The 19467-nt window shown below is 43.8% G+C and overlaps 1 protein-coding gene across 1 annotated transcript in view; it reads right to left on the reverse strand.

Moving 5' to 3' along the window:
* The window catches only part of Shc3 (SHC adaptor protein 3), a 124663-nt gene that overhangs the window by 61508 nt on the left and 43688 nt on the right, over window positions 1-19467 (reverse strand). The window contains exon 2 of the mRNA XM_032884350.1: window positions 12992-13062. Within this exon, the coding sequence (XP_032740241.1) occupies window positions 12992-13062 (71 nt within the window). The remainder of the gene's footprint in view (window positions 1-12991; window positions 13063-19467) is intronic.

Consider the following 19467-nt stretch of genomic DNA (forward strand, 5'->3'; position numbering starts at 1 on the left):
TTTACTTTGCTTTGTCCTGTTGGCATGGCTTTTTCCTTTCTTGTCTCATTGCTCTGCCTGGGATCTCTCAGACAGTGTAAAATAGCACCCATGAAAGCAATGTCACTCTACCTCCAGTTCTTAAAGGGAAATGTCCTCACTGTGCACTGGCACAGGCTGTGTGTTTGTGGATGCCCTGTCACTGCACTGAAATGGTTTTCTCCTCCCAATGTTTCCAGACCTTTATTGGGCAGCTTTCAGCCTCCATCTAGCTGTTCATACCATTTTTCTTTTTTCTTCATTTTGAATTTTAAACCCATTCTATATATAATCCTTGCAAAATACCTTCAGCGTGTGATATGTTATCTTCCTAAGGCATATCTGGGTCCCATGTGAAAGTTCCTCATAGGAGGTGTGTGTCTATGTCTGTGAGGTGTTCTCTTGGGTTCTTTTCTTGGACAGTCGCTGTGTGGTTTTAGTTTCAGGGTAACATTGGACTCATGAAGGGAATTGGAAAGTGTCCCTTCTGTTTGCTGGAACAGATTGTGGGAACTGGTGCTACCTCTCCCTTAAGTGTCTGGAGCCATCTGGCCTTGGAGTTTTCTCCATGGGGAGGTCTTCTTTCGCGATGAGTTTCATTCAATAGATAGAGACTATATAGGTCACCTGCTCTTCATTCAGGGAATTTAGGACAGTTGAACCCTTCCGGGAATTCATCCGTGTTGTGTGCGTTGTCAAGTCGATTGGCACAGCTGCTCCGTTCCTTATGTCTTCTCAGTATGCACAGTTCAGTATGGACGGTGTCAGCCTTCCCTCCAGATGTCGAGTGTGTGTTCTGTGGCTCTCCTCTCCCCTCCTCTTTCCTTCTTTTTGTTTTCTTCTCTTCTAATCCTATTCTCCATCTTTTACTCTCATCTCTCTTTATAGATCTTTTATGGTGCATTACTATTATTTATCATCATCATTGTGTGTGTGTGTGTGTGTATGTATGCGCGCGCGCATGTGTCTACATGCACTCCATAACACAAATGTGAAGGTCACAGGACAACTTGTAGTTCTTTCTTTCTGCTGAGATTAAATTCATATCGTCCAACTTGTACCAATTAGTCACCTCCCCATTGCTAATGATGTAATTTTAAAAGTCACCATTGCTTTCACATTTTTAGGCTTGATCTGAGTCCACTTTTGTCATTTCCAGAGCTCCTGGAGTGGCGTAAAGGTCAAGGAGACCTGGGAAGGCCCTGGTAACCGGGCTGTCAATCAAGAAGTGACTCATTGACTTGGGCTCCAAGTCTGACATTTCTAGGAACACTTTTGTCTTTCCTTTTCCCTGTGAAAGAGGTCTTGCTAACACTCAGGCTGTCAATTCTGTATTCTGTGTTGTGTGTCTCTCCTCTTCATTCCTCGTGCTCTTCCTACCTCAGCCTCCTGAGTGCTGGGCTCACGGGTGTGTGCTATTTCACTCATAGGAACACTTTTTATATTGCTCTATTTGCCTCTTAAAAGATAGAGAACTGTTATTTTGTTAGAAATCTTATGTACAATAATCCAGAATATATATTTTTTTGCTATATACTCACTGACTCTAAGTGACAACAGAGCATTGTGTCATGTCTAACAGGTTGGGAGGGGCATACTCAATGCTAGGAAACAACAGTTTAAAGCAGATCCCAAGAGAAATGGAGCGGGTTTGGGAGGAACGCTTGGAGGGGATGCTGGCCAGGCCAGGCGGAAATCTGCAAGCTAAGAATGCCCCAGCATTCTGCAGGTGGCAGAAACCCCGTGGGGTGTACTGAGAATCTGCGTGCTTCAGAAAGATGGTCTTTTAGCAGGAACAAGGGACTGCAGCCAACAAAGGCTCCATGGGCAAAGCACACGGGTAAGGATCTCATTTTGGATCTCTAGAACCCATTCCATATAAACTACACAGAGTAGTTCATGGATGTAATCCCAAGTCTCCTACCATGAGCTGGGAGGTAGAAACGAGAGAATGCCAGGAAGCTTGCAGAACAGCTAACCCGGTATATGTACCGGATACACTAAGAGACCCATCTCCAACAAGGGGGAAGGTGAGGGCAGACACCTCAGACTCTTCCCAACTTTCATATACACACCATGACATGTGTGCACTAGCACTCACACACAAAAGCATAAGAACACACATACATACATATACACATACATGCACACATACACATATGCGTATATACATACATATATACACACAGAGAGACATACACATTCATACATATATACAGACATAAAAACATACATACACACACATGCATACATATGCATATGTATATATACACATATACACAAACACACAGACATATACATTCATACATAGATACATACATATATGCACACAGAGAGACATACACATTCATACATACAGACAGACATACAAACATACATATATATACATATACATACAGACATACACATTCATACATAGATACATACATATATACACACATACATATGCACATACAAATATATACACACAAATACACACATACAGACCATATACATTCATACATAGATACACAGATACATATATACAGACATACATATGTGCATATACATACACACAAACACACATACAGACATATACATTCATACATAGATACATACACACACACATATATATATATATACATATATACATAAGCACACCTTTTTACAATTGGAACAAAGAAAATCAAAGACAAGGGTTAGAAAAGAGAAAGAGAGCGGTCACCAGGAGGAGCTGGTGATCCCTGGTAAGTGAACAAGAAGGAAGGATGACCTGAAACAGACCCGAGTTGTGGTGACAACAAAGACTGACAGGAGAGATGCCAGGAGGGCACTGTGGTGGTAGTGGTTGGGGGAGAACCTCAACACAGTGACATACTAAAGACTGTGGCCTCTCTCTGACCACCCCAGCATCACACACTGCACCACAAGTAGATGCTGAGGGGTGGGGACAAGTTTTCTTTTAACCTAGAAGTACTACATGTGGCCGTGCGTGTGTTTAAGGCAGTGAGATTTGCCAACAGGAGATAATGTGACGAAAATAAAATTCGGGGCCAGTGAGATGGTTCAGAGGGTGGAAAGCTTGTCACCAAGATTGAATACCCAAGTTCAAGTCCCAAGCCCCATGTATTAGAAGAGAACCTACTCCCTCAGGCTGTCCTCTCACTTCCACACATTTGCTATGACATGTATGTATGTGTGCACACACACACACACACACACACACACACAACACACCAGGGGCTGACCCTGTGCCACAGCCCTCTGTCCCCAGATCCTGCTGACACACCTGAGAGCACAGGTAAGACCACCACTTCTGCTCCAAGGGACCCACCCAGAGCCCTCAGGAAACAGGAAACAAGGAGCAGTCTGGGTCAGAATCCTTCCAGTTTCCTGTCTGCACTTTGAGCTGACCCTGTGCCGAAGCTCTCTGGACCCAAATCCTGCCAGGAGAGAGCTGGTCTCCCAGGAGTGCTGACACACAGGCTCACAGGAGGGTCAAGCCACTGTCAGAGACAGCAAGACCAGCTAACGCCAGAGATAACCAAATGGCGAGAGGCAAATGCAAGAAACTAAGCAACAGAAATCAAGGGCACTTGGCATTGTCAGAACCGAGTTCTCCCACCACAGTAGGTCCTGGAGACCCCAACACATGGGAAACGCAAGCTTTTAATTTAAAATCATGTCTCATCATGGTGTTAGAGGACTTTAAGAAGCACATAAATAACACCCTTAAAGAAATACAGGACAAAGCAGGTAAGCAGGTAGATGCCCTTAAAGAGGAAACACAAAAATCCCTTAAAGAATTACAGGAAAACACATTCAAACAGGTGAAGGAATTGAACAAAACCATCCAGGATCTAAAAATGGAAATAGAAACAATAAAGAAAGCACAGGGGTTGGGGATTTAGCTCAGTGGTAGAGTGCTTGCCTAGCAAGCGCAAGGCCCTGAGTTCGGTCCCCAGCTCTGAAAAAAAGAAAAAAGGAAAAAAAAAAGAAAGAAAGCACAAAGGGAGACAACTCTGGAGATAGAAAAACCTAGGAAAAAGATCAGGAATCATAGATGCATCACCAACAGAATACAAGAGAGAGAAGAGAGAATCTCAGGGGCAGAAGATACCCTAGAAAACATTGACACAATAGTCAAAGAAAATAAAAAATGAAAAAAGTTCCTAACCCAAAACACCCAGGAAATCCAGGACACAATAAGAATATAAAACCTAAGAATAATAGGTATAAAAAAGAGCAAAGATTCCCAACAAAAAAGGGCCAGTAAAATCACCAACAAAATTTTAGAAGAAAACTTCCCTAACCTAAAGAAAGAGATGCTCACGAACATACAAGAAGCCTACAGACCTCCAAGTAGAGTTGACCAGAAAAGAAATTAATGATAGTTGAAACACCAAACGGACAAAACAAAGAAACAATATTAAAAGCAGTAAGGGGGAAAGGGAAAGTAACATATAAAGGCAGACCTATCAGAATTACACCAAACTTCTCAACAGAGTCTATGAAAGCTAGAAGATCCTGGGCAGATGTCATACAGACCCTAAGAGAACACAAATGCCAGCCCAGGTTACTATATCCAACAAAACACTCAATTAACATAGATGGAGAAACCATGATATTCCATGACAAAACCAAATTTACACAATATTTTTCCACAAATCCAGCCCTACAAAGGATAATAGATGGAAAACTCCAACACAAAGAGGGAAACTACACCCTAGAAAAAGCAAGAAAGTAATCTTTCAACTAACCCAAGAGAAGATAGCCTCACAAACATAATTCCACCTCTAACAGCAAAAATAATAGGAAACAACAATCATAGGTCCTAATATCTTCCAACATCAATGGACTCAATCCCCCAATAAAAAGACATAGACTAACAGACTGGATACATAAACAGGACCCAGCATTTTGCTGCATACAGGAAACACCTCAGAGACAAAGACAGACACTTCCTCAGAGTAAAAGGCTGGGAAAATTTTTTTCTAAGGAAATGGTCCCAAGAAACAAATTGGAGTAGCGATTGTAATATTGAGTAACATTGATTTCAATGAAAAGTTATCAAAAAGGATAAGGGAGGACATATTCCTATTCATCAAAGGAAAAATCTACCAAGATGAACTCTCAATCTTAAATGTCTATGCTCCAAATACAAGGGCCCCTACATTCATAAAAGAAACTTTACTAAAGCTCAAAGCACCCACTGCACCTCACACAATAATAGTAGGAGACTTCAACAGCTCACTCACCTCCAGACATGGACAGATCATGGAAACAGAAACTAAACAGAGACATAGAGAAACTAACAGAAGTTATGAACCAAAGGGATTTAACAGATATCTATAGAACATTTCATCCTAAAGCAAAAGAATATACCTTCTTCTCAGCACCTCATGCTACCTTCTCCAAAATTGACCATATAATCAGTCACAAAACAGGACTCAGCAGATACAAGAAGGTAAAAAAAAATCCCATGCATCCTAACAGATTATCACTGACTAAGGCTAGTCTTCAATAACAACAAAAATGACAGAAAGCCCGCATTCACATGGAAGCTGACCCACTGGCTTCTCACATGCTCTAACCCCAGGTAAAACTTTCACTCCATTGCCTTCAGACCTGTGAGTCGCAGTGTCCTCATCCCCACCCTCCACTCCAACAGCACAGTGGACTAAGAAAGGGCACATTTCCTAACCAGTGGCCTGTGCTGTTTACGGTGCGTTTGCTTTCTCCAGCCGCATCCCCACCATGAGTAGGTTCCTGTGTGGAAGGTGAGGGAAAGGGAAAAGGACTGGTGAGGTCTGGGCTAGTGGGAGCCTTGGGGATTATGTGGCCCCATGACACCTTTGCTGGGTGCTGAACACCTTTTATCCAGGCCTCCTGGTAGTTAATTTCTCCTGGGGGTGAATGACACCAACTCTATTAAATGTGCAGGAATTATTCCAGGGGCTTCATGTTCCTGAAGGCATGGTGACATTAACTGGATTAGGGCGGCTTTCTCATTTGAGAAACACCAGGTGAGGTAATACTAGGGGGTCTTGCCTTCATAAACCCACCACACAAAACATGTTATACTCTGTACTTGGCCACCTATCACGCTGTAGCCGATGAAGATGACCCATATCCACCTGCTCCCTTAGGACTGAGAAGGGGGCGTATCACCATTTCACCCTTACAAGTAGGCTAAGTCGATTCTTGGATCCCAAATTCTCCTTCTCACTACAAAGCAGCCCCTGTGTTGATTTCAGTCGGCTGCGCCAGAGAAAGGAGCGAGTCTATTTTTATAGCCAGCTCCCCCGAAGCCCGGCAAGTCTCCGAATGGAGGAGAGAGAACACCAGTGTGAATTGGCCCTCTCTGGCCCCCGTACACTCAGGCAGCTCAGAATAGCTGTCTCTGGACTGGGAATGAACCTGCCCATTCTAAATGTACTTGTCCTAAGATGCTTCCAGCCTGACTGACTCACCCCACACCCCCAACAAGGACGAGAGGAGGCAGGGAGGACTCCGTGTTCCCATGTTTGGGTGTTACCTGTGCATGTGTGTGCTCTGCCTTTGGAATGAAACTCAGGTGACATTGGAACACTGGCCTCCGGCAGCTGGAATATTTGTGTGCTCTGGTCTCCCATTGATTGGTATTTGCATTTAAGTCTGTGCCAAGCACAGGAGGTTCGGCAGAGGCCCTTGGTGGTCCAGATTCAGGGCAATGGGCTCATGCACTCATGAAGGTGAAGGGCTGTTAATTTGGGAATGTGGTAGAGAGCCTCCCTGGACAGGGTGGAGTCCAGGAACACTTCTCTGAAGAGGGAGCAGCAAACACTGGTCTGATGGTTTGTATATGGTTGGCCCAGGGAATGGCACTGTTGGGAGGTATGGCCTTGCTGGATTAGGTGTGGCCTTGTGGGCATGGGCTTTGATACCCTTGTCCTGGCTGCCTGGGAGTATTCTGCTAGCAGCCTTCAGGTGAAGATGTAGAACTCTCAGTTCCTCCTGCACCATGCCTGCCTGGATGCCGCCATGTTCCCACCTTGATGATAATGGGCTGAACCTCTGAACCTGTAAGCCAGCCCCAGTTAAATATTGTCCTTTATAAGACTTGCCTTGGTCATGGTGTCCGTTCACGGCAATAAAACCCTAATGAAGACAGCTGGCAAGTTTCTCCTTCAGTCTCACCGAAGAGGGAGTACAGGGGCAATTGTTTGGACCTGGTTGGATGAGGCAGGTTTACTCATTGAACCGCACTCACTGAATGTACGTGATTGCACAAATACATTCTGGGCAGAACTTCCAATTGGTATGCAGTGGGGATGTGGGTCAGCTCCAGAGACCATGGTACACTGCACCTAGCTGGCCCTAAGCCTTGATGTTAGGACAGAAAAAACAAGCCTGGGGGAAAAGGATTTGGGCTCTGTCCTGTAGAATAGGGTTCTCACCTTGATCTGATGTTCTGTTCAGACCCTTGACTGTGATTAGGATTCCAGATTCTTCTCAGTTATGAAAGTTAGGCAAGATATTACTGTGTGGCAATGACCGGGGCAGCCATGGTGATAGTGTGGGCCCACAGGTCTTACTCATTCTCAACCTCAGGCTACCTTACAGTGCCATGATCATGGCACGAGGAACAAGGTGGACCACATGAGCGTCACAGCTTCCAACGTGTTTTTGAGGTGCTAATTCTGTCCAGGAGCCCACTCTGGGAAGAATTATTCTTCATTCCCTGAAAAACCATTTTTGTTAAGTCTTTGGGAAATTCATTTTTAACTTCAGAACCATGCAAAGCAATGACTGCCCGTGAAGCCACAGCTTTGGAAATGAGTCCACTTATTTATTTTCTCAAAGGAGCCCACTCATGTAGAAATTTTAAAAATGGAGCTCGCAGGGACCTCGGTGGCTGAAGCTGGTTTAAATAGCATCCGTGCCACAGATCCGTGGTGCTCCTCCCTGTGCTCCCTGTAAGGACCATCTGGCATGGTATGTATTTATAATCCTCAGGACAAAGGCCCATTTGTGTCACAGTGTACCTCCGTCACTGCTCCTTTTCCGCCGTTGAGCTCAAACGTCTCCCAGACAGATGATTCCAGAAGGATCCCTCTGCTGTCGTCAGAGGCAGCCTCTTGAGAAGGTTGAGAGCCGGGCAGCCTGGACTCAGGACTTTACAGCTGGGTGACCCTGAGCACATGGCTCTACTCAGGTTCCCCAGCACCGCGGTGCCTCCTTCTCGGTAGGATTAGGAATCCACAGAGCTGGTGTCTGAGAAGCATTTAATTAGCTTAGCACAGAAAAGGGCTCAGCCAGCTTGCCTTAGTCATATTTTCTTTTCTTCTTTTATTGGTGATTATTCTTAAGGAGAGAGGTTGTATCATTGCTATGACCAAACACATAACTAGAAACAGCTTTAGGGGACAGAGTTTGTTTGGGCTTACAGTTGGGCTTAAGAGGGGGTACAGTCTACTGTGGCGAAGATGGCACAGCAGCCAGAGTGCTCGCAACAACTGGCCATGCCACATCCACAGCTGAGAAGCAGAGAGAGATGAAGGCCAATCAACCCCATTTCTTTTTTATTCAGCGCTGGGCTCATTCAAGGTGAGTTGTCCCTGCTCGGTTAAATCTATCTGGAAGCATTCTCATTGACTCCTCCATGAGTTTCCATGGTGATCCAAACCCCATTGATCTGACAATGGAAAAGAACCATCACCCCCTGGATGTGCATGAGGAGTGAGAAGAAGGAAGGTCCTCACTTCTGTTCTTCCATCTGCTGTCCTGTGAACCTGACTTAGGGCCTGACCACACACCCTTAGCATCCTGTGCAACTAGGGTGTGACTTCTGGTTGATAACTGAAGTCGCCAATCAATATTAAGCATCAGAAGGGCCTTTGTAACTTTCTGGGTCTGAGCCACCTTTCTGAGGACTCAGGATTTTAATTGTATGATGTAGACATTCACGACTTTCTGCTGTCCAAAACTCTGGGCTTGGGGAACTTCAAGTAACAAAGTTTAACACAGCAGTGAACAAAGGCATTTCTTGTCCACTTGCGGACTCACAGCCATGCCATGAGCTCATGACGACTTCAAAGCCTCTGCCCAGGGGTGCATGCATGAGACTGGCCAGGAGCACAAGGCAGTGTAGACAAAACTACACACTACATAGAAGCAATTAAACTTGCGTTTTTAAAGTTCTGTATTAGTTAGAAAACAGTTAAAAGTCATATTTTAGTTGGAAATCCATAACTTCTATCATTCGAAAAAAAAGCAATAAATAAATTCAGTTGCCAGGAACAAAATGAAACTAAACCTACCTTGAAAAAGGTCTGTGACACCACTGTCAGTGCCTCCAAATAATATATGAGTAAAATTTTAAAGTTACATTTTAAATTTTAGTAAACAGGTGCATAGAGGTTATTTGCCTACAAAATGAACCCAAATATCATGGCTGGAATACTTTTAGAAATAAGTTCACCTAGTGTCTCTATAATCTGACCATGATAAGTTCCCTGAACCCTTCAAGAATATCTTTGCTATATAAATCATGGAGGAAGTATTTAATTAGATAAGCAGGCACTGTTAACATAATTACCAGCAAGGCCTTAAAAGCTCCACACTGGAAGGAAAGCTTTCAAAAGTCTAATGAAACCCAAGGCAATGCTGATGCAACCAGAATGCAACACCAGCTTTTCTGAACGTATGATTGACATTCTCCTTGCCCTAGTGAGCTGAAGCATTTTCACAGAGTTGAATGGGACTGGTGAAAAACATCCAAACTCTATACCCACCAGTGCTAGTCATCTATTTTCTTCTATGGTGTGAGTGCTTCTGCCCACTTGCATTCCACCCACAGGACCCTAAGAAGAAAGTCCTCACCTTAGAGGAAACTGGAATGATTTACTTGTGGCTCCCAACCTGTTCCCCTTACTACCACCCAAGAGGAACAGGGTGGTACTCCCTTAAATGACCCTCAGTCATTTGTGGGTCATCTGGCTTCTCAACACTGGGCACCTGGGCAGAGCAGACAGTTCATGTTCCTCAGCAGCACAACTCATGGGAGAATTTAATAACTGCATCAGCAGAACAAAAGCGCCTCAGAAATCCAAAGAGGAAACCCAGTAGAAATGATTGTACTAGACTTCAAAGACAGCCATCATACAGAAGAACATGAACATCATACATATCCCTAGACAGTGGGATTACTCTGCATGTGTAACAGTGCATGCTCTGTCAATGAGAACAAAGTAAACATGGCCATCATGGCGGTTTGAATAGGATGTAACCCGCCAACCCCAATAAACTCATATAGTTGAATTCTTGGTCTCTAGGGAGTGGCACTACTTGAGAAGGATCAGGAGATAGATGCAGCCTTGTTGGAGAAGGTGTGTTCCTTGGGGTAGGCTTTGGGGGTCTCAAAAGCTCAAGCTAAGCCCGGGCTCTCTCTTTCTGCTGCCTGTTGATCTGGATGTAGAACTCTCAGCGTCTTCTCCAGCACAATGGCTGCCTGTCTGCTGTCATGCGTCTCACCATGACAAGAATGAACTAAATCTCTGAAAATGTAAACCAGCCCCAGTGAATGTTTCCCCTTATAAGAGTTGCCGTGGTCATTGTGTGTCTTCACGGTGATAGGACACTCTAAGACAGCCATCTTATCTACTGTCTCTAAGACACAAGTAGGAGAAACCAGCCTTAATGGAGTCTTCTTCCCATGATTAAGTGCCCCCCCACCCCAGATCATCAAATCATCACAAATACTGTTCTTTCCCCTCCTGGTTTAACCATCAATGACCATCAATACCATCTGCCCTAACCCATCTTCCAACACTTCTGAAAAGTCCCCAGCCCCATGGTCAATCCCCACATAAGCCCCTAGTGAGAACCCTAGCCTGTGAAGAGAAGCTCACTCCACCTCTCTCACCCTCCCCTGAAAAGCCTCTTCTCTGCTCTGCTGTCCCTGCAGTCCTGAGCACCGTGAATGAGGAAATGACCAGAGAAAACAGACTTTTCTTTTGGGAACTCACACTTCAAAACAGAATTCCTCTGTCTTTTCACAACCCAAATGGGGATGGAGTCCTTTGCTTTTAGTTCACTGGTTTTGATATGTTCCCACCAAGTGTCTTGAGTTGCTTTAGGGAGAAGAGAAACATCAGCGCTTGACCATGGACTTCTCAAGTGAAGAGGAACGGGCATTGCGTACGACAGAGGTCCAGGCATTAACAGGTAATGACGACGTGTGATGACTCAAACCTTCAAACATGATTTCCTGACTCAGAGAAGCACAAAATGGTGCAATAGAGACCCCCAGCCACAGGAGTGAGGCTGTGTGACAGCCTCTGCTGTCTTCTTTCACAACATAATGGGCAGTCAGCATTTTAAAAAAAAAGCTGGACTCTGTTGGAAACTTTTTAGCTATAATGTTTCACTGAAAAGTGCTTCGGTCCTGGCTCATGAGAAGTTTAGAATGCTAGAATACTTTAAATTACGGTCATTTGTGGGGAAATATAGGGAGCCAGAGATTGCCCTGTTAAGTGAAATAAGTCAAACTAACAGAAGTGTGTGTGTGTGTGTGTGTATGTGTGTGTGTGTGTATGTGTGTGTATATGTGTGTGTCTGTGTGTATGTGTGTGTGCATGTGTGTATGTGTGTGCATGTGTGTGTCTGTGTGTGTATGTGTGTGTGTGTGTGTGTGTGTGTGTGTGTGTGTCTGTGTGTGTGTGTGTGTGTGTGTGTGTGTGTGTGTGTGTCTGTGTGTGTGTGTCTGTGTGTGTGTGTATGTGTGTGTGTGTGTGTGTCTGTGTGTGTGTGTCTGTGTGTGTGTGTGTGTGTGTCTGTGTGTGTGTATGTGTGTGTATATATGTGTGTCTGTGTGTGTGTCTGTGTGTGTGTGTGCATGTGTGTGTGTATGTGTGTGTATATATGTGTGTGTGTGTGTGTCTGTGTGTGTGTGTGTGTCTGTGTGTATGTGTGTCTGTGTGTGTGTGTGTGTGTGTGTGTGTGTGTGTGTGTGTGTGTGTGTGTGTGTGTGTGTATATGTGTGTGTGTGTGTGTGTATGTATGTGTGTGTGTGTGTATGTGTGTGTCTATGTGTGTGTATGTGTATGTGTGTGTGTGTGTGTCTGTGTATGTGTGTGTATGTGAGTGTGTATGTGTGTGTGTTTGTGTATGTCTATGTGTGTGTATGTGTGTATGTGTGTATATGTCTGTGTATGTGAGTGTGTATGTGTGTATATGTCTCTGTGTGTGTGTGTGTGTGTGTGTGTGATACAATCACATGTTTTCTCTCGTTTGTAGAATAAAGATTTAAATATATTCAACATTAAAGTAGAAAGAGTATTTGGGGACAGAAGGGGACAAGTTAGAATGGAAAGAGGGACAAAAGAGAGTGATAGGAGGTGCATGTGAACACAGTAAATTAGCATGTATGCATGAAAGTATAATGAATCCAGTATTTTATACTAAAATACTAATGAAAATGAAATGTCACCATGAAGCTCAATATTTTGTATACAACCTAAAATATAAATTGGAAATGAACTACTTTCAAAGGTCAACCTCCTTCCTAAATGACCCCCATGAACATTTCCACCTCTAACCTTGTGAAATTTGTTCTCCCTATGCACTTTGGAAATTCACTCTGGATATCTTGGTCTTCGTTTTTTCAGAAAGAATGTAGTTTGGTGATTTTAGTACTGATCTTGCATTAGTGGTTTCTACATTAGGGAAACAAACACGAACACACAGTTATCCCTTAATGATGATTGTTTACCAGTTAATTAAAAAATATCCCAGAAGGGTCAGGTGCCCATCATGATGTTCCCAACAAGAGACATAACTCTCCACGCATGGGCAGATACATCTGTATTTTAACACTGTGAGCCTTGAATCCATCACCAGCCTCTAGTATTGGAAGGATTGAGCTTTCTTCTAGAAATCCCTTGGTTGTGAACTTTTGAGCTCTTTCCTTTCAGAAATAAAGTCACAGGTGTCCACTTTGAAGAGAGCTTACCTGGTAACCTGAGTTCTTGTACTGAAGTCAAGAGACCTCATTGAGCGCAGAACTTCGATGCATCCCAAGTACTGTAAGGGGAAGAAATAGATCATGAGCCCTGGGAACTGAGAGCAACAGAAATGTCCTAATGATGGGGCTGGGGAAGCAATATACATTTCTTACGTCACACTGTACCTTTAAATTCCATGCAAATAGGGATGGTAAGATGGCTTAGTGGTTAAAGATGTCTGCTGCCAATCCTCTTGCCCTGATTTTAATCCCTGAGACCCACATCTCAGGAATAGTAGAAGGAGAGATACAACTCCTACAAGCTGTCCTCTACCTCTCATGTGTACACTGCTATTCTCTCTGTCTCTCTGTCTCTCTCTGTCTCTCTCTGTCTCCCTGTCTCTCTGTCTCTGTCTCTGTCTCTCTGTTTCTCTGTCTCTCTCTCTCTCTCTCTCTCTCTCACACACACACACACACACACACGGAGAGAAAGAGAATAAATAATTTTAATGTAATTCTGGGTGTGATTATGTCTCTATTAAAATCCCTAAACCTTAAACCTAAACCTGTCTCTATAGGAAACATCTTAAGTGCCCAAATTGACAAAAACCTTGACTTTAATCAAACCTGTAAGCCTTGCCTTTGTCTTTACACGTATAGTTCTCAAAGCTTTTATTAAAGCATACCTCATACGCTATAAGATGTGGAAATCTCAAATGTTTATGTTAATATTACTAAAACATGTTTTCAATGGGATTGCCTCCCGCCCCTCAACCTGAACACCATGTTCCTGGATGTGTACAAAATTTCTGAAGGTTCTTGAATTTTTAAAGAAAAATTTGGCCACTTTACAACTAACACTTTCACTAACATTAACCTTCTATCTTAGGTTTCTACCGCTGTGATAAAACACCGTGACTAAAAGCAGCTTGGGGAGGAAAAGGTTTACTTCAGCTGACGGTTCCAGATCACAGTCCATCACTGAGGGAAGTAAGGGAGGCAGGAACTCAAACAGGGCAGGAACCTAGAGGAAGGAGTGAGGCCAAGACCAGGAAGTGGTGCTGCTCATTAGCTTTTCTCCTTATGGCATGCTCAGACTGCTTTGTTATTGAAGCCAGTACCAAGAGCCTATGGGTAGCACTACCCACAATGGATTTGGACCTCTCCTATCAATCACTAATTAAGAAAATGCCCTACAGATTTGCCTACGAGCCCATCTTCTGGAGGAATTCTCTCGATTTAGAGTCCCTCTTCCCAAATGTCTCCAGCTTGTGTAATGTTGACATGAAACTAATCAGGACATCTTCATTACTTAGGAAATATATTTATGGGCTTTTGAGTACGCCACAGAGCACTTCAGTGTAGCAGAAAACCTCTTTACTGCTCACCACAAGTTTCTGGAAGTTCAAACGCACTCCTTGCCGTGCATGACTTTGATCGACCTCGCCCAAGAGTGAGCACAAGTAGACAAACACTGTGACTACAGTCACGATAAGGGAAGTGGCACTGGTCCTGTAAGCCCTGGGAAGACTAGAAGACACAGACGCCTTTAAATTTAGACTGAATGCGCCTCACAGTGTGGTACGGAAAGGAGTTTATTTGCATTATGCAGAAAACCCAAACTTGGGTCTGGCTTTGTCATCTATTGTTACGTAACTTTATGTAACACTTGACCCACTTCAGAACTGTGTCTCTGCAGCTGCAGATGTGACTGGTCCTCCCTCCAGTGCACCGACATCAGTGTCAAGGTTACAGAATGCCATCGGCCCCTGTGTCAAGGTTATTGGCCCACCACTGCCAATGTCAAGGTTACAGAATGTCTCCAGCTGAACCATCTGAGTCGTGTGAGTTCTAAGGCCAATGCCAGGATCCTGCTCTTAGCCCACCACTGCAGGTGTCTCATTAGGTCTCTATTGGAACCATAATTCTCAGGGCTGGGGTAATGGCTCGGTCATTAAATGATTGCCTTCTATGTATGAGGACCTGAGTTTGGCCCCCCCAGACCCATGTAAAATAAGCCAAACATGCTTACTGTATGTTTGCACATGCGTTTAATCCCACTTCTGGGAAGGCAGAGGCTGGAGGATCCCTGGAGCTCACTGGGAAGCCAGCAAGGTTGTATTAGTGAGCTCTGGGTTCAGGGACCCTCTCTCGAAAAGTGCAGTGGAGGGGGCCGGAAGAGGCTAGAGAGATGGCTCTGCAGTTAAGAACACTGGCTACTCCTCCAGAGATCCTGAATCAAATTCCCAGCAATCATATGGTAGCCCACAACCAACTTCAGTGGAATCCGATTCCCTCTTCTGCTGTGCATGAAAAGAGAGCGCTTGTATACATAAAATAAATAAATAAATCTTTTTTAAAAAGTGGGGTAGAGAGTGAATGAGGAAGACACTCAAAGGCAACAATTGGCCTACACACACACACACACACACACACACACACACACACTCCTGCAGATGCATGCAAACACACAGGAATAAGTATAGACACATGTGCACACACATCTGTGCACACACTTCCACACACACTCGTAACTCTCATCCGCAAGTAAAGTATCCTGAGCACGCAGATAGGTATTGTGTTTGACTTTCCTAAAAATGACCTATTGGCATTTGTCATTTTATTTAGCAGTACGTTTTCCAAACTACTGCAGAATTATGTTCACCGCAGAACCCAATGTGTGCTTCTGTGACTAACAGGCCAAATGTCACCTAATTATGTGATAACCACCATTATCAAAGTCACCACAGATAACGCACCACATTGCAGAGATGTGTGAAGCCCATGACCGATGTCAAAAAGTTAGATGAACACAGTCCACTACCCAGGGCAATTGTAGATGCCAACTTCACTGGTTTCTGGGACAGTGGAAACACCACCACCACCATTGTGGCGACATTAACATAAGTCCAGCATAGCAGAACTGCCAAAGCAGAAAACAGTGCAGCAGAGATAGGAGAACACTGTCAGCACTGTTGTGATGGGAATCCAAGCCAGTCCACAGTCTGAGGCAGGAGGATCACAAGCTCCGGGCCTGCCCAGGCAACACTGTGAGTGCAGGACCAGTGCAAACTGGTGACTTAGTGCAAACCTGTCTCCAAAGAATAAATAAAAGGGGGCTTGGGATGTCGCTTGGGGGTAGAACACTTGCCTGGCATGTGTGAGGCTCTAGGTTCAACCTCCAATGCTATAAAAAGGAATGAATGAGTGAATGAATGAATGAAAATGTTTGATGCTAGAAACACACTGGTGTTGGCATTTTCTCAGAGAAAATAGGAAGAAACATTCATTCACAAATACATGGAACTAATACCTTCATCTCGGGAGGAAGAGATTAAGAGAGAAGCCTCCTGATGCTCCTGAGCAATATCATGGGGAGTGTCCATAGGTGAACACATTCCCATTAAGGTCTGGGATTTGGTAAAGATATGCATTTTTACCACTACTGTTCAACACAGAGATAGAAGTCCCAGCCAGGACAACTGGCAAGTCACAGAAATACACCACACCGGAATGGAAAAGGAAAGAATCAATCTGTCTGTCACACACACACACACACACACACACACACACACACACACACACACACACACACACACACACACACACTAGCAGAATAATAAATAAAAGAGCAATTAATAGTGATAACAAATTCAGCCCAGCGGCAGAATACAAAAAATCAATGCAATCAAATCAATACCTTGTCTACACACCCATAACAAGTTACCTGAAAAAGAGCTCAAGGAAACAAAGACGTTTCTAATGCCTACCAAAAATAACATTTCCAAAAAATATGTTAATTAAAGAGATGAAAGTTCTCTGCATTGAGAATAATGAAATGTTTATGGGGGAAAAAAATGGAAGAAGGCACACACAGGCTGAAAGACATCCCTGGTTTGTAGATGGGAAGGAGAAATCCTATTAATGTCCATACTGCCCACAAAAATCTTCAGATTCAATGCAGTCCATATGAAAATATCAGTCACGTTCCCACAGAAGAACATCATCCTAAAATCCACGTAGAGTGACAGGAAAAAGAAGCCAGAGGACAAAGTCATCTTTGGTGAAAACATCACCATATCTGACTGCTTCAAAAGAGTCTACAAAGCAATGGCTATAAGCAGTGGTGGTACTGGCTAGCTTTATGTCTGCTTGACACAAGCTAGTCATCAGTTAAGATGGAATCTCAATTAAGAAAATGCCTTCATAATGTCAGGCTGCAGGCAAGCCTGTAGGGCATTTTCTTAATTAGTGATTGATGTGAGAAAGCCCAGCCAGTGGTGGGTGGTGCCGTCCCTGGGCTGATGGTCCTGGGTTCTATAAGAAAGCAGGCTGAGCAAGCCATGGGGAGCAAGCCAGTAAGCAGCACCCCTCCATGGTTCTGCATCAGCTCCTGCCTCCAGGTTCCTGCCCTGTGTGAGTTCTTGCCCTCACCGCTTTTGATGATGAACTATTACATGGAACTGTGAGTGAAATATTCTCTTCCCTTCGCCAGTTGCTTTGGTCCTGGTGTCTCGTCACAGTGATGGTGACCCAAAGACAATGGTCATCGAAACAGTAGACAGAGGAGCGAGACTAAAGACAGTGGGATAAAACCCACATGCCTACAATACCTACAATATACCAATCAATCTTCAACAAAGATGCAAAGTGCACACAAGAAGGATCCTCAATGAATGGTAGGGGATGGGAAGGAGGGTAGAATGAAACTAGAACTTCATCTTCCACCACAGACAAGAAATCAACCCAAAACGATTAAACTCGAAACTGAGACTAGTATTACAAAACTCAGATGTAGAATACCACATGGGGGTGTGTTAGTGGTGAGGTTTTGGATAAGACGCCAAAACTACAGGAGACATTTTCAGAAGCACAGTGGAGGGGATGGGATTGGAATGGAAAAGCTTTGCCAAAGGAAAAGGATCCAATCAGCAGAAGGAAGAAATAACCTACAGGACGGAAGAAAACATTTGCAGACGGTCCATCTGAGGAGGGTTGATGATCTAAAACACATGGGAACTCAAACAATTTCATGAACAGTAAGTAATCTGATTTTTAAATGGGCAATGTACCTAAAGCAAGCACATTCATAGCCAACTGGTATTTAACATCCGTTATCATCAGAGAGATGCAAACCAGAACCCCAGTGAGATAACACTTTACCCCCGAGTTAGAACGAGCATTGTAAAAACAACGTTGGGGGCTTGGGCTGGCTAGTTCTAGGTCAACTGACACAAGCTAGAACTATTTTGGAGAAGGAGAGATGACAGCGTGACCCCACCATCTTGGTTTGTGGGGATGCCTATAGTGAATTTCTTGATTGACGGTTGATGTGGGAGGCCACCCAGGCCACTGTGGGCCCTACCACCTCTGGGTGCTGTAAGAAACTGGGCAGAGTAAACCATGCAGAGCAGCAGGCCAGTAAGCGGCACCCCTCTGTGTTGATTCCTCCCTCCAAGTTCCTGCCTCCAAGTTCCTGCCCTGGCTTCCCTCGGTGATAAACTTATAACCTGTAAGGTGAAATAAATCCTTTACTCACCAAGTAGCCTTTGGTCATAGCATTTTATCTGAGCAATAGAAACCCTGAGGCAAGGCTAGAATGATGCTCATTAGCTAAAAGCACTTACAGGATTCAAGTTCACTCAGTTCTGGTATCTAGTAGCCCACAACCACTTGTAACTCCAGCTCCAGGGAATCCAATGCCCTCTTCTGGCCTCCACAGGCAATGCATGCACGTGCATGCACGCGGACACAATTAGAAATAAAATATTTTTTAAAATGTCCATCATCATTAATCATCAGAAAAATGGAAATTAAAACATTAATTTCAAGATATTAATTAACAGGATATTGCTCCATCCCAGAGACAGTGACTGTTACCAAAAATGAAAAAACTGACAAATGACAGCAAAGATAGAGAGAAGAGAGAAACACTAACACAGTATTAGTGGGAATCTAAATGAATTCAACTGATATTAAAAAACTGCATGTAGATTCCCCGGAACATAAAACTGCTATATGGTCTAGAAATCCGGCTTATAAATATATATGAACTTAAATCAGCATGCCAAAAAGACATCCCCCATGTCCTTATGCCACCATTCCCTCTAACCACGGAATGGAATGCCAGCCTAAATAACTGTCAACTGATAAGTAATTACAGAAAATTATATATATTACATATGTATATATATATACATATATATATACATATATATACATATACATATTCGTGAAATCCTGTGATTTGCAACTACAAAGGTGGACCTGGAGATACTGTGTTACATTAAGAAAAGCCACATACAGAGCAGCCAACACCACATGATCCCCCTGGATGTGGAGATGGAAAAATGTTCTGGCTTTGAAAGTACTGAATGGAACACCAGTTACCAAGGCTGGGAAGAGTAGTGGGGAGGGATGTGAGAAGGCTCATCAGTGGGTACTAAGGCATACTTAGACGAGATGAACCTTGCTGTCGCTTTGAG

Source organism: Rattus rattus, chromosome 14 (assembly GCF_011064425.1).
Source record: "Rattus rattus isolate New Zealand chromosome 14, Rrattus_CSIRO_v1, whole genome shotgun sequence".
Taxonomy (NCBI): domain Eukaryota; kingdom Metazoa; phylum Chordata; class Mammalia; order Rodentia; family Muridae; genus Rattus; species Rattus rattus.